We start from the raw sequence: 25,554 nt of genomic DNA on the forward strand, positions 1-25,554 counted from the left end.
TTCATGCATGATTCCGGATAATCCTCTTAGTTGGAAATTAAATAGTTCAAAATGCGTATGAATATACAACCTAGAGTTGTAGGGAAAGAATAGACTATATTACGGAAGAGGTAAAGTATATATGCATTCAGGGGGGGCGGAGTCAGATTAGATCTATATCCTTAATGCCTATAAGACAGCCATCTTTTGTGCGGCTTTCTAAGGAATGATTTTAGAATCGGATTCCATAGAAAATGAGAAATACGCAAAAAAATAGAAGAAACAAATGTATATGGATTTTTTTTATTCCTAAGTTAGATTCATTATTAATCCGATACATAGAATTCCCTTCTATAGGGAACTGGATTCCATATCTAGTTCTATGCAGCATATTGTTATCAATTGTATATCCGGATTCCTATTGGATTTGGATTAGTTCGATTTCAATAGGGGTTCTTCCTGTATTTTGTCTTTTATTGTGTTAGATGAAGGGGAAAAAATGGGAACTCAAGGATATCGAAGAGTAAAAAAAAGGATGGAATGGTTGAAAAGAAAGAGAAATAGAATAATGAGAATATATGGATTTACACAAACCTCTAATGATTAGAAACTAAAAACGAGATCTCGAAGTAATTCGGACGATTTTGATTATCATTTGTTTGTACTTATTAGTTACTTCTACCCAATAGAGCTTAGAAGTTAGAAGTAATAATTTCTTGGTTGATTGTATCCTTAACCATTTCTTTTTTTTTTGACACGAGGAACTCACCATGAATCCACTAATTGCTGCTGCTTCCGTTATTGCTGCTGGATTGGCCGTAGGGCTTGCTTCTATTGGGCCCGGAGTTGGTCAAGGTACTGCTGCAGGACAAGCTGTAGAAGGTATTGCGAGATAGCCAGAAGCAGAAGGTAAATACGAGGTACTTTATTGCTTAGTCTAGCTTTTATGGAAGCTTTAACAATTTATGGACTGGTTGTGGCACTAGCGCTTTTATTTGCGAACCCTTTTGTTTAATCCTAAAAAAGAAAATGAGTCCTTTAGATTAGATACTTTTTTCTTTGATTTTAGGAATTTTGGGAACATTTCATTTCAAACAAAGGAGATTTTTCACAGGTCAAACGAGACCTAAGACTTAATCTAAAAGAAATTATTAGATTAAATCTATTTGCATTAAAAAAAATTGCATTAAAAAAACCGATCAAAAAAGGGCGAGCGAAGTAAGTGATCGAAAAAATTTCTTCTTTGTTCGTCCTATCTATAAGAGGAGAGCATATAAAAATGTAACCCATTCTTTCGTTTTTTTAGCTCACTGGCCATTCGCTGGGAGTTTCGGGCTTAATACCGATATTTTAGCAACAAATCTAATAATCTAACTGTAGTGGTTGGTGTATTGATTTTTTTTTTGGAAAGGGAGTGTGTGCGAGTTGTCTATTTCAAGAATAGATTGGATCTATCCGGCGGCACTTTAGAATATTTTTTAGTATTTTTGGATAAATAAGAAAAGGTGCACGATCTCGACGAATTACTTCTGAATAACTTCAGAAATCATATGGAAGAACCGTAGCATTTCGCGACTCATTGGTAAATTTACTTTGATTCTCTATAGACCAATAATGTGAGACCATTAACACGGTTAAAGCTAAACTGCTTGAAGTCTGGGCAAAAAGGGGTACTCTTTCTACAACTACATTAGTATTAGTCTCGAAATTCTTAAACGGAAAATAGCTAGTGTGGAATTTATCTGATATAGAACACTCATATCGATAAAATAGTTTGAACTATTTACTAGAAGGGCCCAGCCCTTTTTCCAATGCCGAATCGACGACCTATGTATAAAAAAAAAGAGTAATTTTTGGATTTGAAGAAAAAATAAAAGGAATTGTATCAATTTTGATTTTCCATTTATTTAGTTTGTTTTTCATAATGAAATTGAAATTATTAACTAACAGAGCAAACACAAATAAAGAAACAACTTTGCTGACCATGATAGATTTTTATCTAGTTGGAAGACTCCTCTTAATATTCATCTAGTCTTATATAAGTTTGGGTATATAGAAATACAGACAGAGAAGAGAGGATAGAGGATAGGCTCATTACATAAAAAAAAGATATGGAAATAGCCATAATACATAGCAAAAGAGAAAAAAAGGAGCGGGAGAGCCAAATGAATCGAAAGATTCATGTTTGGTTCGGGAAGAGATCATAAAAATTGTAAACTTAATAGCAAGATAATCTACTTTCATTAAAAGATTTATTAGATAATCGAAAATAGAGGATCTTAAGTACTATTTGAAATTTGGAAGAATTGCGTAGAGGGACCCTTGAACAACTTGAAAAAGCTCGGATTCAATTACAGAAAGTCGAACTAGAAGCAGATGAGTATCGAATGAATGGATACTCTGAAATAGAACGAGAGAAAGCAAATTTGATTAATGCTACTTCTATTAGTTTGGAACAATTAGAAAAGTCTAAAAACGAAACCCTTTATTTTGAAAAACAAAGGGCCATGAATCAGGTTCGACAACGGGTTTTCCAACAAGCCATACAAGGAGCTCTAGGAACTCTGAATAGTTGTTTGAATACCGAGTTATATTTCCGTATGATTCGTGCTAATATTGGCATTCTCAGGGCCATAGAATGGAAGAGATAATGAAATTTATTCGATTTTGAACTTCTACTTTCGTTTAGAATTTAGGCATTATTTTTCCCCTTGCTTCCGAAAAAAAGATTCAAGAAACACTAATGGCAACCCTTCGAGTCGACAAAATTAATAAAATTCTCCGCGAACATATTGAACAATATAATAGGAAAGTAGGGATTGAGAATATCGGTCGCGTAGTTCAAGTGGGGGATGGGGTTGCTCGTATTATAGGTCTTGGTGAAATAATGTCAGGTGAATTAGTCGAATTTGCAGAAGGGACGAGAGGTATTGCTCTGAATTTGGAATCAAAAAATGTTGGAATTGTATTAATGGGCGATGGGTTGATGATACAAGAGGGAAGTTTTGTAAAAGCAATTGGAAGAATTGCTCAGATACCCGTGAGCGAGGCTTACTTGGGTCGTGTTATAAATGCTCTCGCTAAACCTATTGATGGGAGAGGCAAAATTGTTGCTTCGGAATCTCGCTTAATTGAATCTCCTGCTCCGGGTATAATTTCTAGGCGTTCCGTATATGAACCCCTTCAAACAGGGCTTATTGCTATCCATTCAATGATCCCCATAGGGCGCGGCCAGCGAGAGTTAATTATTGGGGACAGACAGACTGGCAAAACAGCAGTAGCCACAGATACAATTCTCAATCAAAAAGGGCAAGACGTAATATGTGTTTATGTAGCTATTGGTCAAAGAGCATCCTCCTTGGCTCAAGTAGTAACTACTTTCCACGAAGAGGGGGCCATGGAATACACTATTGTAGTAGCTGAAATGGCAGATTCACCCACTACATTACAATATCTCGCTCCTTATACGGGAGCAACCCTGGCTGAGTATTTTATGTACCGCGAACGGCATACTTTAATAATTTATGATGATCTCTCCTAACAGGCACAAGCTTATCGCCAAATGTCCCTTCTATTAAGAAGACCCCCCGGCCGCGAAGCTTATCCAGGGGATGTTTTTTTTTTGCATTCACGCCTTTTAGAAAGAGCCGCTAAATTAAATTCTCTTTTAGGCGAAGGGAGTATGACCGCTTTAACAATAGTGGAGACTCAATCTGGAGACGTTTCCGCCTATATTCCTACAAATGTAATCTCAATTACAGATGGACAAATATTCTTATCCGCGGACCTATTCAATGCCGAAATTCGACCTGCTATTAATGTGGGTATTTCTGTTTCCAGAGTAGGATCCGCAGCTCAAATTAAAGCCATGAAACAAGTAGCTGGCAAATCAAAATTGGAATTAGCTCAATTCGCAGAGTTACAAGCCTTTGCACAATTTGCCTCTGCTCTCGATAAACAAGTCAGAATCAATTGGCAAGGGGTCGACGATTACGGGAATTGCTTAAACAATCCCAATCAAACCCTCTCCCAGTGGAAGAGCAAGTAGCTACCATTTATACCGGAACGAGAGGATATCTTGATTCGTTAGAAATTGAACAGGTAAAGAAATTTCTGGATGAGTTACGTAAACACCTAAAAGATACTAAACCTCAATTCCAAGAAATTATATCTTCTAGCAAGACATTCACCGAGCAAGCAGAAACCCTTTTGAAGGAAGCTATTCAGGAACAGCTTGAACGGTTTTCCCTTCCGGAACAAACATAAATATAGCATGTCTACTCTTATTAGTATAACTCGTGTTAGTAGAAGAGGAATCATTGAGAAATATTTTTCATTTGAATCATGCAAAAAAAATTCTTAGTTTTTAGTATAGTTATTTAAAGAATAGATAGAAAAAAGATTGCGTCCAATAGGATTTGAACCTATACCAAAGGTTTAGAAGACCTCTGTCCTATCCATTAGACAATGGACGCTTTTCTTTAGTATTTTATTCTTTCTTTTACTTTTCTTCTCGGAACAAGAGAAAAAATCAAAAAGTGTTAGACCAAAACTCTTTTAGGAAAGAAAAAAATCCATATACCATATACAAATGGATGATAGATATATCATAAAGAATACAAATGGAGAGGGTAGTGAGTATCGAACCCGTAACCCCAAGGTTATGAGCTTTGTGAGCTACCAAACTGCTCTACCTTCTTAAACTAAAGAGTGGGGAACTTGTGGATAAAAGAGGGTTGGATACGCCCCTCTACCATATCTATACAAATAGAATAGTCCATTTATACAGAATGGTAAAGAGGGCTCTTCTACGATCATCAATTCGAGAAAACCATACAAATATGAAAGGGTATTTTATCCTTACCAACTGGATCTTGTTGCACCCGGTAACAAACATGCATAAACCATTTCTCGAAGTATGTGTCCGGATAGTCCAAAGTCTCGATAGTTAGCTCTAGGTCTTCCGGTTAAAAAACAACGTCGATGAAGGTGTGTAGGTGCACTATTACGTGGTAGGGATTGCAATTTTTCTTGCATTTTTGTTTTTTCGCTCAAACTCAAAGGGGAAACTTTGCTTCTTATCTCTTTTTTGAGGATCCACGAATCAAATGATATTTTTTTTCTAATTTCTGCCGCTTCTTCTCCCTCTGAATCAAACTTTTTTTTGCCATAATGTGCCGTTCCTATTATTACCAAGTATATGGTTCTAATCCTAGATGGAAAAATAAATAGAAAAAATAACTAAATTAACCAAACTTGCCTGATGTTGAGGCAATCAAGAAAGCTGCATAAGTGAATATATAACCCACGGAAAAGTGGGCTAATCCAACCAATCTTGCTTGCACAATGGAAAGAGCCACAGGCTTATCTCTCCAGCGAATTAAAGTAGCCAAAGGTGTGCGTTCATGAGCCCATGCTAAAGTCTCAATTAATTCCTGCCAATATCCACGCCAGGAAATTAAGAACATAAATCCAGTAGCCCAAACAAGACGTCCAAATAAGAACATCCAAGCCCATACTGATAAACTATTCATCCCAAAAGGATTATATCCATTGATAAGTTGTGAAGAGTTTAACCATAGGTAATCTCTTAACCATCCCATCAAATAAGTGGAGGATTCATTAAATTGTGAAACGTTGCCCTGCCATAATGTGATGTGTTTCCAATGCCAATAAAAAGTAACCCATCCAATGGTATTTAACATCCAGAAAACTGCCAAATTTAGATTCAGATTTAGAGGCTACTTTAACTTTTAATAATAATATAATTGAATAGTTTATATGCAAATTTAGGGGGTGATTTGCATTATTTTTATAATGACATAGATGGGTAATTCACACGAAGATTAGGGGTTACTTTAGATTTTTTTTATAATAGTAGAGGTGGGTAATTTAGATAGGAGTTACTTTAGTCTATTTTTATAATAGCAGAGGTGGGTAATTTATTAGGAAAAAATAACAGGTTCAATAGTATTGATGGCCAGATGTCTCTAATTTTTATGAGAATTTTTAGGATTTCTCTTTTTTTAGTGTCCACCTGGAATCCTAGGTGGCTTCACGTGGAGGTTTCAAAAGGAGTCTCCAATTAGTAATAGTAAAATTATACATCATTGACCCCATTAGTCTTTTGCATTTTATTCGGAATCTTACTTTCTCGGTTGATATGGATTGAATAATTGATGATGAATTGGTGCTACGGAAAGCACGCGATACAAATGCTAGCAGGTCTTGCTGAGCAGAGCTGCCTATAAAAATGGCCTCTGGATCTCAGCAGTTTACTCACAGAAAAAAGAAATGGCAAGCTACTGACAAAAATCTCTTGACATAGACATGGAATGAACGGAGAGACGAGGTAACCTGCACTGCCTTCTGCCCTTCTCCCTGTGTAGCTTCTGAAACTGCAGCTCCTTACACAAACTGATGCCTATATATGAGGCTATGACACGCATCTCTCATGTTAAGATCGAAACCTTTGAAGAATCGTGAGGGCATCTGAGCATGTGAAGCATCAGGAAACAAGATGGAGAGAAAAGGGTGAGGTTACGTGCCTTGCCATACATAGCGTGATGGCCACTATCAAGTTAATTCCCTCTACCCAAGGACGGGCCAAGAGCTGCAGGGGGATGTGGTGTTTTCTCTGTGTTTGTTGATAGATACTGGTAGAGTGCTTGTAAAACCAAGCATAAAGAAAATACCCCTTTTCCCCCTGATTTCTCGGTACTCTTGTTTGCCATTCAGGTATCGTCAGCCTCTCTCTGTCATGTAATGTGGGTACTCCTTATCAATCATTGTTAATCTAATAGATCTTTGGCACCTCTTTTTTTTGTTGTTGTGGAATAACGCCTTGATTGATGGATTGATGGAACAGTACAACAGAAAGCACATGATAGGTGGAACGGCCACCTGCATTGATTTGCTGAGCTACCTATAAAATGGCCCCCTGAATGGCAAGCTACGTTGATCTGAAAAGGATGGAGAGATGAGGTAGACCGCATTGCCCTTCTCCCTGGTAGTTTCAGAAACTCCAGCTTCTTACGAAAAGTGAGGCATGTCACACACACACATTCTCCCCTGGTTCAGGTTCGTTCAGAACATCGGATCCAGTCAACTTGTGAGTGTGAGGGGCCTGCCATACTTTGTAGTCGTAACATGTAGGGGCAACTGGCCATGGGAAGCATCAGGAAACAAGATGGGCAGAAGAGAAGGCGGCACCGCCGATGGGCACAGCAGCTTCGTCACTGATGGTGCCGCTGGAGACGGGCTAGGCATTCGCAATGGCCATGTCAAACTCCTGTGCTATGACCAATGAGCCTACGCCCTGAAGCGTTGCGCTGTACAGTTTTTCCAAGATCATCTGATGCATATCGACGGCATCAAGTGGGATGAATCAGAAAAGTTGTCTAAACAAGCACGCCAACTCGGCGGCGGCGAATGCAATTTGTATCCGGAAGGATCGAGAGTCTCCTGGACGATTCCAAACTGTTCCAGTTCCAGGTACACATGGCAACTCAGGGTAATAGCTGACAGTTCAAGAGAATTTACTTGCAATTCAGCCCATCGGCACTCCAGATGAAAAATCTTGAGACTTTGAACGAGCCTGCGGATTGATGTAAAGTTCAATGACATGCAAAAACTGGGAATCCGTCCCCACAGTTCTTGCAGCTGTTAGTGCTTAGTACATCATTGACCCCATTTATCTTTTGCATTCTTTTTTCGGAATGTTGTCTTGGTTGAAATTATTGTAGTTTAGAAGTAGTAAAGCACATGGCAGGACGCAGGTGTAGGTACAAATTTTAGCAAGTACTTCTGAGCTGAGCTGCCTATAAAAATGGCCTCTGGATCGACACACACACACACACACAAGGCAAGGTACTGACAAGAACATCTTGTAGCTTATATTGACATGGAAAGAACGAAGAGGCAAGATAACCTGCACTGCCGTCCTCCTGTGTGGCTTCTGAACATGCAGCTTCTCGCAAAAACTGATGCGAATCAAAGGCATCTTTTTTTTACCATGTTTAGGTCGGGACCTTTGGATCGAATCACTGATTCGTTAGGGCGTGTGAGGCATCAGGAAAGAAGACGGTGAGCAGAGGAGATCATGGCCTTGATGCCAACAACAAGGTAGCAGAATTCAAGTTACTTTCCTCTACTCCAAGACGGGTGAGGAAGGTGGATCGGATATTCCAGGATCCTGTAGACATGGAGGCTAGACATTGGAGGGCGATGGCAGACCAACAAGAATTGGTGCGCAAGATCGCGATCTCGTTGCCGTTTCATCACTCCAAATGGAACCCACGAAGGCCTGCATGCAACATCAACCGCCGTGTGCTATCGCAGTAGCACTAGCGTCATGAGTGATCATCTCTACTCTATTGAGATTTCAGAAAATCCGGGCACACGTTCTTCAACTGGAGATGAAACAAAATCTCATGGAGGACACCGTAGAGTTGGTGAATGAAACTATACGTGTCTTCTTGAAGAGAGATATATGCAATGAAGTAGAATTTGTTCACAGGTATCTCTACAACTAAAAAATTCAAACTGGTGAATTCCGTGCGCTGCGCCGCCATGGTCTTCCCCGGCCCTTGAGCGTCCGCCCAGCGCCCTCCACCACCGACGACGAGCGCGTGTTGCGCCGCGCCGCCACCACGTGCGGCGGCATCATCTCCTCCCCTTCCTCGCCGTCGGACTCGTCCGCGGCCTTCCTGTCTCCGCCGCGCCCGTCCTCCGTGCGCCGCGCCGCCGCGGTCTTCCCCAGCCACACTGGCACCCTCACTGGCGCCGACTGCCTCGCCGCGACGGTGCCAGCTCCCGGCGCCACCGCCCTCACGGGCACGGCCAGCCCCCCTCCGTCCGATTTTTTTTTTCGCTTGTGATCCGCGCACGCGACCCGACGCCTCCCCACTACCTCTGCCCCTGCCGCCGCCCCTTCTCCAACCAAACCCTAACCCCGGGTCCTCCGCCTCCTTCCCGATGCAGCGACGGCAGCCAAACGCGGGGGCCTCGCGTTCCTGGAGGCTGTGAAGCTCCTGGAATCTGAGGGCGACCCCTGGATGTCTGCGGCCGCCGCAGGCTCCGCACGTCGACGCCGTCGCCTCCGCACATCGCCGGCATCGCACGTCGACGCTGTCGGCTCCGCACGCCGAAACCTACGCACGCCGCCGGCTCCGCATGTTGACGCCGTGGCCTCCGCACGCCGCCGGCGACGCACGTCGACGCCTTCGGCTGAGCCGTCCGATCTCACGCCAGCAAGACTTGCATCAAAATTTCTGTAAGTGAGACTTGCATCTAAATTCCTCATCCGCATCCGTTTGCGCCTCCCCTTCCTTCCTCGCTGAGATCCCACACGACGACCTCCGCTCCCCATCCTCCGCCTACGCCGTGTGGGGGCGGCCATCCCAGGGGCTCCCCATCCTCCACCTGCGCCTCGCGTCTCCGACCTGACTAGGCTGCGGGCATGCACGTCTCTCTCCCATGCCGTGTGGCCGCATCACCATGACAAGCAAAATCAAGATCAGATGTTAAACAGTTTGTCGATTTCTTTCTCCAATTGAAAAGGTAATTGGTTTCCTTGCTCCAATTGAATCGATCCATTGATGACGTATGGCTATTATTTCTGATATTTCTCTGCTCACATAGATTTAGATTATACATGTCCAAACATAGCATTTGACTTCAGAAAAATTAATATGTGTTTCCAGGTATCTTTTTAGTATTTTCAGTGCTACGCCAAATATGGGTTAAGCTTCTGTAACTTTTTCTGAATTCTAGAGACAATTTTATGTTGTTACAAACTTATTCAACTCTTCCTTTTTTTTTCTTTTGAACTTCATGCTGATTCTTAAATATAGCTTGGCATTCCTTTCTTTACATAGCTGCTGGTACCTGATAGATGTAAAATTACTCAGTAAGGTTACTTTTTTCAGAATCACATGAATGTCTAAGAGAGGGGAGATGGAGGCGACGACGACGACACATAGGCGGCGGCGGAGGCGATGGTGGTCTGGGTGCTGGTGGCCGCTGTGCTGGGCTCCGCGCGCCCCTGGACCACAAGCCGCTTGCATTGCGGTGGCCTCGTCACCACCTGCTCCTCTACCGCAGTCCCGCACTACTGCACAGGAGATGCCGATACGCGGCGATGGCGGCGGACGCAGCCGACGGCCCCATGAAGGAGAGGGCGTATGCAATGCCGCTGGTGGCCTCTGCAAGATGGAGCAAGGTCGAGTTGGCCACAAGCCTCCGCATCATCTATAGCGCCATCCTCTCCAGCACCTAGGACATCCTCCATGGGTCCGTTTCCACCTGCTCGGTGTGCGCCATGCTCCACGGCTCAGAAATTTTCCATAGGTTTGTTTGCCTCTGCCCTGCCAAGAGATGTTCACGCTGGTTTGGTCAATTGATGCGGCCTCTACTGTCTTTGTGTGTTCAATTAGTTAGGATTCAAATCTTCAACTGGATTCACAATGTTAAGTACCAGGGGTTTGCTTTCTTTTGTGTTAAGTGATCTAGCATGCAGTGTGCAATAACGTTCATTTGAAGCACCGTGATGCCATGATTTTGATGGAAATTACTGCTATATGTTTGCCAGCGCTTGAGCCGCTACACGTGCTGCGGACCCTGCGGCAGCTGGTGCTGCATGCCTAGCGTGTGGAGGGTGACTGGCGACGGAGTGCCAAGGAAGGTGCCTTTCAAGAAGCTCTGTGGCGTAGATAGGATCGAGCGTTCTTCAGCAGGCTGATGGATGATTGGAGCCGGAAGGTGGACGAGATGACCGGCCGGGACGGAGCAATGGATGGGCAAAACAATGGCCGTGGTTTGGGCACCCGCAGGCAGGTACGGCATATAGGCACTTATGATTTTCGTTTGTTTTTCCAGCATGACCCATCCACTTAGTATTCAACTTGGTAGCTCAGGCCTTGTATTAAAATTGGATGCTTGCAAGTCATCCTCTTTTATATTTTAGTTGCAACTAAATTTGCTTTTATTTGTTTATGCCCATTATTAATTCAGATCTAAATTCATTAGGCCATAGCATTCTCTAATTTTATTTGCAAGGTTGAATCACTCTATTTATCATCGATGTTCAAATTTTGGAGTGGCCCTCAAGAATTGTGCACAATACCGAATAAGGAATAATTTTGAGTGAAGGTCTAGATTTTGCATTGGTTGGGAGTGTCAGGTTTATGTCTAATATCCTGTGTTATCTATCTCATATTAATTATACTTTTTTATTACTCTTTATCCTGTCATGAGATACCTTGAATGTTTACTATTAAGATTCTTGAACATAGACTTTTCCTTCTCACTGAATTTTCTCAATTACTGGATTATTACTCCTTGTTAATGAATTTTTCGTTCTTTGATTTATGAATTCTCCTATGGAACATGTATCTTGGAGCTTAAAATGTTTAGTCCATGTTCATCTATTTTGTATACAGAGGCTTGACTTTTGCAGATTAGTATTGAATGTAGCTAGCATGTAGATGGTCCAATGATTGGGCCAACTTATTTTGAGAATCTCACTCTGCTTCCTATTTAAGTACTGTATGACACTTTTGAATCCTATAATTTGAAAAATTTTAAAATTTTAGTACTTCCAAGGTGTTTCCTGAAATAATTCATTTGCATATTCATCAAGTTGGTACTTCATCCTGTCTGAAAAGCTCAAGGAGTTTCTACTGTTAATCTTAAGCCTGATACCGTTTGAAAAAACCTCTGGCTGTTCATATTCATTATCACCGTGATTCACCACGCACGTAAACAAGATCTCCACTTTTTCAATAGTTTTACTATCTGAATATTTATTGTCATTTAACTTCTCAAATTAAGGCTATCATGAATTCATGATCACTAATTATTCAGCCCATCTGGATCCCACTGATGATTATAAACTTATGTGCTTTGCCTTCCTGGGAATAAAAACAGTAATCATTATTAGTATACCAAGTTTATTCTAACTTTAGATGTGAAGGACAATCAATGTTTAAACAAGTACAATCAGTTACATACTTGGTCGTCTAGAGTTCAGAAATAGTTGGATATATTCAGTTTCAGATATATATGCACTAGATAAATTGGCATGCTTTTTAATTTTCAGAAGGTGTTTACAAACTACATGTGCTTGAATTTCTGCTTAGAGCAGTTGAGATGCATTTGTACAATGCAATACATAGGATTGAATTATACCTCAACCAATATTTTTAGCTTCAGAGAAGTCAAACAGTGATGGCTGATAGATCTAGCATGAACAGGAGGAGCTTGCTCATATATGTTGTTAGTTTGCTGCATAATCTGGCATGCTTGTGATCATCAAATTTGTACAGATACATGCTTCTAATTTGGTCCATGGTGGTGCCAGACAGTAGTAGAGATTAATAGAAATAGATCAGAAAACAGCTCATGAGTGACTGCTTATACTCTGAATTTTTACTCTTGTGCTAGCATCTGTTAATATGCATGGGATGATCCCTGGTGTGTTAACTCTTGGTTAATGTGTGGCGGCATTTCTCTCTTCTCTAAATTAGTTGAAGCCATAACATGTTTTGAAAAAAAAATGAAGTTTTTAAAAAAATCTAAGCCTTCTAACATTTGATCTGTTGAAACTATTTGTTGGCATCTGTGTGTCATGTACTGTTGGGAGTTAAGAAATATGGCCCTTCTATCTCTACACTGAAATAATATAGCAACATGCAAAGGTTGGTGCATCTAGCCCAGCACTGTAATTCTGTTGCCCTTAAAATTTCTATCTGGAGCACTTTCAAGTTTATTGCTTGCCTGTTTGGTCAGCTCAGGAACAATTGCAGATATATGGTGGTTTTCATTTTGCAGCTATCGTATTCTTATTCTGATATAAAATTGCAAATTGTGTCATACAAACTGCATGTATTAACCAGCTACTTGTGAATTTCATAAACATATGGCCAGTGCTGGACAGAATCTTATTTTTCAGTAAGTGAACTTCTATATTGTGTTAGTTTTCTAATGGTCTATGAACAAGTGCTCTTTAAACATCGATATATCTATTTGTGCTTGAATAAGCTTTGTGATGGGCTGATGGATGCTTGTTTCTGATCTCTGTTTGTATTTTCTTTGGCTTCTTGCCCTAGCTGTTTGCCTGTTTCAGTATCCAATTACAAAGATTTCTGCAGTCATTAACAGAAGCCATCTTCTTGATTGATATGGAGCTAAACACAAACACAGTATATCCCAGGAGGCAGGAGTCAAAGACATTTGTTAATGTAGTCGAGATTCCCTATATTTGTGATTTACTTGTTTATTAGCAGTAGACCACTCAAAAATATTTATGTCTGATCTATGAGTTGTATGACATATTGTGTGTGGTCAATGCTTGATGTATCTGTAATGGTCAATGCCAATCCATGCTAGAACACCATTTCTATGATTCAAATGTTAATATGGCTATGTGGGGTTTAATGTGTTGCTTTCAGTTGATATCATCAAGCATCACGCTGCTGGAAGGTTTGTTGATTTTTTTATTTTGTTTTTGCTTTTTTCAATTTGAATATGATTACAGAGGCTATTCTTTCATTTATGTGACACTGAGTCTAAATGTATTATGTGTTCCCCATACTCTGTGCATTACTGTAAATTTTTTTCGTCGCCCGTAGCAATGTACGGGCACGAACCTAGTACCATTGGATGTTAAAAGGACGTCTCTCTATCACGGGATGTTAGATTAGATCAGTGGCATGCAGTCAGTGCTTCTTATCACATTATTGATCTCCATGATCTTTGGTTTTTTGTTCAAATAACGTCTTGGTTGATGGACTGATGAAGTTATTAGTACTCCTACAACGGTGAGTTGCACTGATTTGCTGAGCTGCCTATAAAGATTGAGGCATTGCTCTTGGGTATTTTCAGAAACCATGTTACACACATTTTCCCCCTGCTTTACGTTCAAAACTTGGCATCCAGACAATTTGCCAATGCGAGGGGCATCCGGGCATGGGAAGCATCAGCAAACAAGATGGGGAGAAAAGAAGGCGGCGAGGCTGCTGGGTGACACTCTTATGTCATCGATGGTGCCGATGGTGAGGGACCAGATCTCCGGCTCGGACCAACGAGCCTATGCCCTGCTGTTTTTTTGTTCATGAAGGACGCAGAGACCGACGCCGGTTAAGCCTTCCAAGATCAGCTGATGCCATTTGACAATGGTCTTCTTCCCACGGTGCTATGAGTTTGCATCAGGGCAGCTCCAATTGCTAGACACCATGACCCAGAATCTCCTAGAAGACCCCAGAGTGTTCTAGATAGACGTGCCGCCAGAGGAGGTAGCAGGCCATTCGAGAGAATTTGTACTTGTGTTTCAGTTTGTCGGCACTCCAGATGAAAAATGTACTGTGAACAAGCCTGCGGGTTGCAGCCAGACAATTAAGGCCCCAAGAACCGGATAGCATCATCAAACGAAAACATGGAAAATATACACAAGGCAAGACGCGCACAACACAACAGCACGACAAGCATAAATCCGCCTATACTCCACTTTCCAGGACAGAACCTGCACGCTATCGTGATCTACACAAACTACAAACTCCTCTCATGCTTCACACGGGCGCCATGCCAGCCAGCAGTAGCACCGTGCCAGCATCTCTGTGTGAACCTCAAGGGATGAAGTCGCACGTCGATAGTCATCGTTACAGCTGGGCGCCTGCGGTGCTTGGGCGCAGCCTGCCAGAGTTCATCACTCCCCTAGCAGTGGTCTATCATCGGAAAGAACAGCCATCAAATTAAGCTGGTAAAAAGGAGCATCTGTACCGTCAAATTCAAAGTGCCCTAGCTGGCGATGCGTACCTCGAAGAATGAGTTGAAATTAAGTCTCATCAGGAATTGCCTCAGGAAAGGTGCTCTTTGGCTACCCGCGAGGCGGCTGCTCCTCAAGATAGTGTACAGCGAATTTGATTTCTTGTTGAATTCCTGGTTATCATCAAATAACAGCACGAATGAAGTATGCTTACTAAAAAAACAAGTGAACGCATAGAGACTTTTTAGCACGCTGTGCTAAGGGTTGCCATTTCATATCTGCTCGGGGAAAAGGCAGATATACCTCAGTTATGTGATCAATCTCAGATATGTTTGGGCGGGTTTCATATTGCTCAATACTCCAGCAAAACTGCAAGCATAGCTTCATTATGCTGTCGAGTATTCTAGAGACGGATCCAATATCCAAGAATGATTGTGAAACCAGTGCTGACAAGTACCTGCAGTGCAAGAGGTAACTGTTAACCAAGACACCACAATAAAAATTAATTTAGCCATGTGAGTAAAATTTAAAAAAACAGTAGGACATCTCCATGCAACCTCAATGAAATAGAATTCACTAATAGTATAAATTAAATGCCAGGGTTTATTGAACAAGAGTACATTGCAACTCATAGAATATCCTATTGAAAAGATAAGATGAATGCGTGATACATAGATCAGTGAACACAAGTAACTTCCTCAAAGAAAAAACTCCAATCAAACTGACTCAGTTTATTAAAAAACATGCATATTCCTACTAGCAAAAGACAAGTTCTATGACTGTACATAACAAATTGAAAATATTTCCGTGCTCGAGAAAGAAAAAGGAGGTTCCTTACTCTTGATGAAAGCTCACTAGCTCTGTGAAATCATGTGAATCTTGCACGTGAGATTGTAAAACATTCCACTGGGACTCTATTACATCAACCTGAAAAGCAAGTTCAATGAGAAATGACAAGGTTATTTTCATTGGAATAGCACAAGTGAAAGAAACATAGAACAAAAGAAAAACCCAGCATTGATATCATGTAGAAAATAATCCAATTTCAATGTCATCCGTTTACACCCTAAAATCACAAAACCAAATACATGGAAAAGAAAAGAAAAAAGTGATAAAAGGTAATAACTTATTTTTACCTGGATGTAAAACTGTAGGTTTCTGATCAAGAAAGCCATGTGCTCCCTTACTCGCCACAAAGGCTTAGAGCGTTGCCGACGCAGTTGTGTTGCAGATCCATTTTTCCGATCCTTGCAATAATCAGAAAAATCAGCATGATCTTTATGCATTACTGCTGCCCAGGATTTCTCCAGCTCCATTTGTGTCCTCTTCAATCGGATGAGGTACTGGAAAACCTTGCGATACCTGGATAGGATTTGTGTATATTAAAGAGAAGTAAAGCAAATACTGCAAGAACTATCCAGATTTCAAGTCCAACAAGCTGTCTCTTTTTGTAAATTTTCAAGATATAAGCAAACACTCAGGGAAAATAGCTGCGGAACTCAAAAGGAGTGTTGCTTAGAATTGCTTATGTAGTATGATACATACTTTGACAGAACATCAGGAGTGAAGAAGAGCTGCAGTGGCCAGTCAACAGAATATTCCAGAGCAATACTATCCCATCCATCAAGTGCCAATTCTGATGCAGCTTTTCCTTGCGAAGAAAGCTCCGAAGCATTAGACTTTTGGAGATCTTTCTGTGATGTACTACTTTTCATACCATACGATAACATCCTACAAAAATAGAAATAAAATTAGTTGACAATCGCAGAGCTGAAATCCACTAGGCAGGGCCTGAAATTAACTACTGTGAGGCTATTAGAAATGTTGACCTTAATGAGACTCTGGTGAAATACTTGTCTTCGTCACCTATAGTCTTCAGTGCAGCCTGTGAGAATTAAGAACAGAAAATTTACCTCTGCCACAAAATATCAAATCAATTCGCTGAAATGAGGTACCACAGCACATAAGAGAACTACAGCATCTATCTGATAAGTTGCTGAAAATAACACCAGTGTAAAGGAAAATAAGATTGCATATCATCAAGATTTCTAAAAAAATGGGAGCATATTACTTACCAACTGAAATGGGATCATGAGATCTGCTTCAGCTGTAGATTGACGTGGTGGTAGACGCATTAATTGGCGGCTTTCCTCTAGAAAACACTAGTTCAGAAGCATGCTCGTGTGTCAGAAAACAATCCCAAAGAAAGATTATATACAAGTAAAAGGAAGGAATAGCAAAGATATTTCATGGGTAAAGAATTGCATGCTCACCTGGAAAAAGTCACCTTTTGCTAAAAGAAAATAATCTTTCAATGCCTTCAAATGACCATTCAGATCAGCACGTACCACCACTAGCTTTTAACAAAGATAATAGTAGGTGATGTTCCTCTGCAATCAAATTTGATAGAATACATAATGTTTTAAAACATTAGTACCTGCCAGAGATGATTAGCAGCAATTGTACGTATTGACCCGACAGCAGACTCAAAAAGCCGTTTGTGGAACTCAGAAGAATGCTGCAGAAATAAAAGGAACAGAATAAAAAAATGTGTGTGTAAATGCAAAACAACGAAAAGCACGCAATAAAATATGGTGGTGGAATAAACAGTGCTGGCAGTAGTTTCCTGGTTGGTAACTAACCTTTAGCTCCTTGAGCATAGCATCAATTTTATCAGCTTCAGCTAGTGGCAACAGTTCTTCTGTGCTGATGTTAGAGAAATTTGGCAGGTCTTTTGGAGCACCAGAACCTCCGGTAAAGCTTTGCATTCTATGAGATCCTTTAGGGTTCTGGCCTTGGTTAACATGTTCCTGCAATGTAGCACCAGGACTCGGATTTCGAAGAACCCTTATTGCTTTGCCAGCGAAGAGAATGGACTCTGCAACTCGCATGTGGATATACTCAGGCAACATGTCCTGTGAAGTGCAGGGACCAAAATTAAAGGATATAACTATGCATGCTAACATTTACTACATAATATGCATGCACTTCATGTTAGACTATAAGCATACCAATGATACATGAAATCCTGTATGCCAACTAGCCAGGGATGTGTCTTTAGCTAATTTCTGCATAAACTTATCAGGAAAATCTCGCTGAGATGAGTCATTCTCCCCATCCCTGTCATCTTGTCTGAAAATGAAGATGAGAAGCTCAAGCTTTATATGTCAGGAGTGATAGCATAGGTCAACAGTTAAGACTACTTGGCACGCGAGAGGAATACTTAGTGAACTTTAACACAAAACAATATCTAGCAACCCAATTTATTGTATCTCGCAGATCGATCACATTAGGCTGCATATGATCTGGATTTAAAATACCAACGAAATGGTATGTGGGGAAAATTAAAAAAAATATAAAAGAAAATGTGATCTACAAGGGAATCTATCATGTTGCAATAGAAGTTCAAAAGCAATTTGAAATTGGACGCCTCCAGTTGGAGCATTCCCATTCCGTTTACCAGGTTACAACATATGGAAATGAGATATCAGAAGCTGGAAGGGGTTAGCATGAACAAGACAACTTAACAAAAGTCAAAAGCACTGTAAAAGATGCTGACCTTCTAATGAAAAATTCACTGTACTGATCTTGAAGAATCCCATAAACCATCCAGGATGTCAGCTGGTTGAACATGACCTGGTGTCCATGCCAAAGTAGCCTATTCTTTTTTTTTTCAATCAACAGAAAGAAATAAATGGACAAAACTCCACCGTTAGGGGACATATGGAAGAGAATACACTGCAAAGTAACTGTGACGAAGATGGAAGCACAAAGGTTTCCATGAAAAACACAAAAGGAATTAGAATTTATGGCAGTTCTGTTTTCTCAAATTGCCACATGTGCAAAAGTAGTTGAGGTAATACCTCTGAATGCAGCTTTGCAGTTCTGGAACCCCACAATGGCATCGTTTATGCAAAAGGTTAAGTAGTTGTCCACCCCTGATATCTTTCTGCTCTATTTCCATAACAAGCTCATAAAGTGGAGGGAGAAGAACCTCAAACTACAATTTAGTGCAGCAACAAATATGGTAAATGCCAATAATTGATAACCAAAACATCAACGCATTAAAGAACATAAGACAACATATACTATCAAAACACAACATAGATTTGTCCATTACAAGATGTTATTTGCAAAAAGAAAATGTTAACGCAAGATGTTAATGGGCATACCTTATTCAGACCGTGAGTTACCGTCGCGAGGATAGGCAATGGATCTGACAACAGGTTTTGCTCAACCTGTAGGACAGCTGATCTGTAGACTGACAGAATCTCCGTAATACCATTGGCAATTGCCCTCCTATACACACTCCCTTTTCTCACTTTTCCCTTCTGAGTTTTATCAGCATGAGGTGATGAAACCTCTACAGAAGACTGGACCCAGCTCAGATCACGAGACTCAGTTGCAAAGCGGTTCAGTTCTTTATAGTAAAATCCCAGGGATATGAGCCTTTCAATAGCACTCCTGCAAACAACACAAGCCATTTAGCATACCAAATTCTACTTGTGCTGGATTCCGATTCTGCACGTCTTGTTATAATCATTACAATGCTAAACGCACCAGTATAGTCAGTAAGACTTCTGGGAAGAGTGAACTACAGTGTATGTGAAGGTGAATTCTGGGGAATAAAAGTATCAATTTTCACTGTATCCAGAGGTGTAGACTGAATAAAATTAGGATGGCTACGGTGAAAGTTTCATAACCCATTAAACATCAAATGAGGCAACTGTGCTTAAGAAGCACAAGAACCACCACCAAACGCAAAATTCTCCCGTTTCTCCTGAATTTGGTGGCACTGGAGCCACACCAAACTCAGTTACCCACCGCACCCGCACACACAGATCCCATTCCCACGCAGATCACGGGCGCCACAACACTACAGCACGGCCACAGATTCGCGTCCGAGGGCGGGTGCGGGTGCAGCCTTACCTCTCGGAGGGCTGGAGGAAGGTGAGGTCCGGCGCGAGGCGGAAGGCGGGGCCCACCTCGCCGTCTCCGTCCCCGCCGCCGGCCGCGGCATCCTGTGTCGCGGCGCGGCGGCGCGCGGGGGAGGCGTCGAGGACGAAGTCGCCGGTGAAGCCGAGCAGCGCGAGGAGGAGCTCGTGCAGCATCGCGGCGGCTTGGCCCCGCCAAGGCGGGGGGTTTCACTAGGGTTTCCACGAGATGGCGAGGAGAAAGAGCGATGAGTAGAGTGGGGGAAGAAAGGAAAAGGGCGGGGACGCCGGAACTTAGTTGGCTTTCCTTGGATTTTGAAAAAATATGGGCGTAGTATACGCTACTTCCTCTATTTTTATTTACACATCGTATATCATATTAAATTAGTACTAAGTTAAATTTGATCAACTTTAACTAAATTTATATAAAAACTAATAATATTTATAATACCAAATTTATTTTATTAAATCCACCATGAAATATATGTTGATGTTGCAACATAATATAGTTATTGCTATATTTTATATAGAATTGGTTAAAGTTAGGCAAATTTGATTTAGGACAAATCTAATACGACATGTAAATTAAAACGGAGGGACTACGTTTTTTGTTGTTATATAATGTAGAAAAAATCCAAATGTAAGGACTTTGGCATACATTAGGCAATTGAAAATTGCAAAATTTTACCTCACTTGACATGATTGCTACGTTTATAAAAACAAGAGGCTTCTGCGTGACCATAGCAATCAGATTACTTTGGTGATTAAGAACAGCTGTATCTTGCAACATTTCGACATTTTACTATACTAAAACGATGAATGCCACCAAGACAATTGTAAGAGCATTCAACTAGATTTTCGTTTTATTGCTAATAGCATGAAAGGTTGCTTGACATGTGACGATGATGATAGGGAAACAACCATCTTCAGTTCAACAACTAACGTGCAAGGGAAATGCAATAGGCCAATAGCACTGCCACACCGGAATAAATCAACCAACAGAATTGCAGAACAAGAAATTATGTCACATGTTGAAGCTCCGAATACCTCAACTTGATTTCAAATATGTACGAGATGGAATCCACATAAACCAAATCAAATCCTCTCAGCCGGGTCATTTCCTGTTTCTGGCCCCTCAAATAGTCACAAAGTTTACGGCGCAGCCCAGCTTAATTTAATACAATGGGTTTTCCCATCGTTTCTTACAAGCAACTCGGATTCCAAATTAACTTGGATTCTCGCAGCAGGGTCTACATCCGAGGTGAGTGCAATTGCCGATATGAAGAGCCCTCAGGCGATCTGTTTTCAGGGGATGACCTGCCGACGCCAAGCCATTGCCCAAATAGTCTCCTTGGTGCAGATGCGGGCTCTGATGTGCTGTGCGACTGCTGTGAGGTCCACCAGCTCGTCTCACAGTCCACCGGCATCAATGGGTAAGGGGCGAACCGGTCGCGCTCCCAGGCGTAGAACCGGCTTCCTCCCACATCATCAGTCTCCATTGAATTATGGCCAGACGAACCCGGTGGGAACAAGGAAAATGTGGGGTTCTCTGGTAGAGGTGCTGGGGCAGGCCGCATGCCTCCTGACCTATGAGCCCCAGCAAATAGGCTAGATGATGAATTCTGCTGGTACTGTTCGCTGATGCTGCCATGAGCCCTCATGAATTGAGGCATCAGTGGAGGAACATTGGGAGCTCTAGATCTAGAACCAGACCTGTATACACAAAAAGAATAATTTATAACTCAATTGGCATAGATGAATCAGATGCTACATGTATGAAAATAGTTTATGTTGTAAGAATCTGTATAGCTTTTATTCTAAATTTATTCCCCGAAGTCTTATATTAGTTAAAGGTTCAAACCCCCAGACGAAATTTGAATAAAGCAGACAAGGCAAAGGCAGTAATGTAACAGCAAGAAATATGGACAGAAAACTTATGACAAAAGTGTCATATATGCTAGCGGAGATTTCCATTGTTATTTCAGATCATTTTACTGAAATGATGTATGTTCAATGTTCTCGAGTACAATACCAGAATATGGAATTTCGTATTTTCATAGCAAAGTCATAAGAGATGAGATGGACTCGAAATTACCCGTTACTGAAGTACGATGGAGAAACAACAGATGTTCGACGCTGGCTATCACCATCAACCCGTGCAGCCCTTGTCCCAAAAGGGATTCCTGGCTGCTCATTACTGCTGTTGGGCTGAGCATAGGAATGGGGCATGTGTGCCCAATGGTTATGATGGAAATCAGAAGGTTGCACTGTTTGCATGGGCCTAACATCTGATGGCCCGGCCAGGGGGTTCCAATGATCATGGTATGCTGGACGATCCATTGTTCTCTCAGGGACATGGGAGCTTGACGATGATGTCAGCGGTGGTAGAGGATGCAAGTATGCCACATATGGGCAAGGATGAGTTGTCCCTGGTGCAGCAGATACAGCTACTTGCTCGGTAAACACATGCTGTCCCATGAAGTCATGAACTGCACATGACCAATATCCAAACATATTCAATACGATCTCAATTTTACAAATTGTTCAATTCAAATTAGAACTTACAAGTAACTGGAGGTGATGACTCTCCTTCCCTGACAGAAAAAGGGAAAGAGTAAGTGAAAACCGCTAATTTTTCAAATACAGGTAAAAGGAAAAGAGTGGGAGTCTCGGCAGTAGATAGATAAAGACTGGTTTGTTGATAAGTTGGGTATGATCTTAGGATATAATGGAATAAATGTACCATTAAAGTACACATTCCACGCCTGCTGATTTGATCGGTACTTCATTGAAAATTACATATGAATTGTCAACCATGCTTCTCAGAAAAAGGGCCCATGCATACTCTATCATGACAAGAATGCCAATACGGGCATCGTCAAATGTCAACAAATTCATGCACTATAGGAAATTGCTCAGGATTGCATCACAAGGCAAATAATTAAGTTTTCTAGTAAAAATGCAAATAACTGAGTCACCCTCCATCATTTTTTCTTATATAGTTGCATCCCTTAAATAAATTATCAATGCTACAGGATATTTAGACTGCTCGCTTGTTTTCTTTAATGTACCCTAACCCCACGTAGGCACAGCCCCCTATTTTTGCCACCCACAAATTTCAAATGGGTGTTTTGGGCTGAACAAGAGATACTAATCGTGCATGGGAATCTATAAAAACAAGGTAGGTAGATAATGTGACTTCTACATTAAAGTTACTGGCTTATTATTTACTCCTTCCGTCCCAAATTATTAATTGCTTTAGCTTTTCTAGGTACATAGTTTTTGCTATGCACCTAGACATAACGTATATCTAGATGCATAGCAAAATCTATGAATGTATAGAAAAGCCAAAACGACTAATAATTTGGGACAGAGGGAGTGTTACATGAAACCGCCTGTTTTGAATCCTTGAACAGAATGTCAAACAAAAGTAAAAAAAAAACGTAATAATCTAAAGCAGAACATACTCAAATAAAGATGGGAGTTGTGCTAAGCGACCGAATGGGCACCAATGGAAGCGAAATGGCTGCACAACACAGAAATATAAAAAATGTCAGGATAGTCATGCAGAGGAACGGGTAAAACAATAACAGCAAATAGGAGTAAACTAAACTAGGATGGCTTATTAGAGTAAAACAAACTACGATTTTCATATCACCTGCATAAATGTTTTAAGAAAGGCAACAAGGAACCACAGGCATCAATTCTAATTAAGTACATCCAAAAGAAAAGTTTTAAAAAAGGGAAAATTTTGTCCCAGGATTATTCATGCAGCAAAAAAGTGCATCCAAAGAAAAGTTCAAATAACTGAACATGGTCAAGTGCCATCATTTGCGTATGCATAGTACTGTATAGAAGCACAAGGAATTACATTGAGCGTCAGGCATACTCAAGAGAATAGCACTGAAACACAGGAAAATTGAGTGGGAAAAGGCATATTGCCAATATAAAAAAGGAAGAATCAAGATTCTTCAACAAGGACGAATAATTTAAGAGTAAGGTTGACAGGGCAATGTACCATTTCTGAGTAGGTAACGTCATAAAGGTCTTCATCATGAGCCCACTCGTCCATGTTGACATCATGTGCAGATCGGGAACCGTTTGCAAAAAGCCAATTCCCTTTCTCAATTTTGCGGCAATTGGGGCATTGCATAACCCCTTTGGCATTAAATGCTGATCCAATGCAGTCTAAAAAAAATAACTGATACTTAGCATACCAAAGATTACCAAGCAAAAAAAAAGTTCGAAGCAGTACTTTGATACTGTTTAGTGTACACTACGTTACGCTAGTAACACGCCATAATAGAAAATCTGCATTAAGTAAACAAGCACAACTCACTAAAATATTTAGGAAAACTACGGTAAGCTAGTAACACTCCAAGTTTCAATATTTGCATTTGAACAAACATGTTTCGATCCCTTCGAAGCATTGGCAAACTCAAAACTCCAACTTTATACTAAGTTTAATAAACTAGCTCAACACACTAAAATTTCTAGCAAACCCCACATCTCACCTCAAATTCACGCTAATTACAGACAGGCTCAACTTCTACAATAAACAAATGCAAAGCAGGTATACCTCGAGTTGTGAAAGATGATGGAACAAAAATAAACCAAAACTATGCAAAAGTTACACAAATCAGGTAACAATCACCAGGTGTACTCTCCCAAATGGCTTAATCATCCCCTGACGTCAAATTGTTCCCCAAAAATTGGAGCACAAAATTCTCTCAGTTACCTAAATTATATATGGTTTAAGAACTTTAACCAATAATTAGGCACTGTCAACACTGTACACACTCCCAAACAATTCTTCGGACATCAAATATAGCCCACAAACAGCACCTAGATAACTACCGAGCCAAACAAAATTAATACAAATTCACCCACGAACTAAACTTACAAAGAATTGCATATGGTAACCTCCAAAAAGATCCGACTTTCAGGCCGTTAAACCCAAATTCAGCACCACCAGAGTATAAAATTGTGAATTGATTCTAATTACGCCAAATCTAACCTAATTATAAACATCCTGGTCACATTTGCGGGTCGTCCTGCCAATTTGGACCACAAATTTCGCAGCCGAGAACCCACCGGCAGATCCAGCGTTCATGGGCACTCACCTAGGTGGAACTCGTGGCCGCACTGCAGCCTGGCGGTGGACCTCTCCCCGGCGGCGGCGAGCACCGCATCGAGGCAGATCGAGCAGGACACCGCGGCCGCCTTCTCCTCCGTGCCGCCCCGGCCGCCCTCCGCCGCCGCCGCAGACCCGGCGGCTGCCGCGTCATCCTTGGGCTCCGCACCGACGCCCATATCCCCTCCCCCCCTCCTCCTCCCCCTCCCTATCCTCCCCCTCACCAACCGCGGGATTTCTTGGCCGGATCCCGCAAAATCCGAGCCGGGCCGGAGGGAAACGGGGCTCGAAGCGGCCGTCCCGGCGACGGCGAGGCCGCGCCCCGTGCCTCGGGGATCGCGCGCCCTCGGGTTGCTCGCGCCCTGTCCAATCTCTCTCTCTCTCTCTCTCTCTCTCTCTCTCGTTCTCTCTCCTCTCTATCTGCTCGCCTCCACGAGAAATTAGAGAGGGGAAAAATGCCGGAAAAACAAAACAGGGGGAGGGGAATAAGACGGACGTTTTGCAACGAAGACCTTGCCGAATTTTGGTATTCCGAAAACTCTTAACTGTTTTAACTGATTTGCCTGACGCCGGCTTGGGAGTTAGGATAGCTTCACATCTACTGTACAAGAGCTGACTTAAAGAGTATTTATGTTTTCTAGTTGTAGTTATATGGCTGTCATCGTTTGTTTTAGTTGAATTCTATTGAGATAACATATTGCTTGCAGAATGTATATCATTTTTAGTTGAGTAATAAAAACAAT

General features: G+C 41.4%; 3 protein-coding genes and 1 non-coding gene across 4 annotated transcripts; all 4 read right to left on the reverse strand.

Annotated features, from left to right (window-relative positions):
• Positions 1–4,382: 4,382 nt before the first annotated feature.
• On the reverse strand, positions 4,383–4,454 carry TRNAR-UCU. Its single transcript has one exon. It is a non-coding gene; the product is annotated as a tRNA-Arg (tRNA).
• A 266-nt stretch (positions 4,455–4,720) lies between these two features.
• On the reverse strand, positions 4,721–9,096 carry LOC112885113 (photosystem I P700 chlorophyll a apoprotein A2-like). Its single transcript, XM_025950786.1, has 3 exons — positions 9,030–9,096; positions 8,525–8,829; positions 4,721–5,720 (listed from the first exon to the last, which is right to left on the reverse strand). The coding sequence occupies exons 1-3, from the start codon at positions 9,094–9,096 to the stop codon at positions 5,226–5,228; spliced, it is 867 nt and encodes a 288-aa protein (XP_025806571.1). The 3' UTR covers positions 4,721–5,225.
• A 5,191-nt stretch (positions 9,097–14,287) lies between these two features.
• Positions 14,288–19,913, reverse strand: LOC112888155 (gamma-tubulin complex component 4). Its single transcript, XM_025954514.1, has 16 exons — positions 19,673–19,913; positions 18,916–19,207; positions 18,607–18,743; positions 18,303–18,401; positions 17,755–17,875; positions 17,386–17,658; positions 17,181–17,261; positions 17,017–17,100; positions 16,819–16,905; positions 16,573–16,628; positions 16,289–16,474; positions 15,880–16,105; positions 15,582–15,670; positions 15,047–15,200; positions 14,794–14,916; positions 14,288–14,702 (listed from the first exon to the last, which is right to left on the reverse strand). Exons 1-16 carry the CDS (start codon positions 19,852–19,854, stop codon positions 14,637–14,639), a joined length of 2,256 nt encoding a protein of 751 aa, XP_025810299.1. The 5' UTR covers positions 19,855–19,913; the 3' UTR covers positions 14,288–14,636.
• Positions 19,914–20,681: 768 nt separating this feature from the next.
• LOC112885886 (E3 ubiquitin-protein ligase RFI2-like) lies at positions 20,682–24,990 on the reverse strand. Its single transcript, XM_025951579.1, has 6 exons — positions 24,801–24,990; positions 23,696–23,865; positions 23,145–23,203; positions 22,243–22,271; positions 21,773–22,166; positions 20,682–21,390 (listed from the first exon to the last, which is right to left on the reverse strand). The coding sequence occupies exons 1-6, from the start codon at positions 24,988–24,990 to the stop codon at positions 20,928–20,930; spliced, it is 1,305 nt and encodes a 434-aa protein (XP_025807364.1). The 3' UTR covers positions 20,682–20,927.
• Positions 24,991–25,554: the final 564 nt, after the last annotated feature.

Source organism: Panicum hallii, chromosome 3 (genome assembly GCF_002211085.1).
Source record: "Panicum hallii strain FIL2 chromosome 3, PHallii_v3.1, whole genome shotgun sequence".
Taxonomy (NCBI): domain Eukaryota; kingdom Viridiplantae; phylum Streptophyta; class Magnoliopsida; order Poales; family Poaceae; genus Panicum; species Panicum hallii.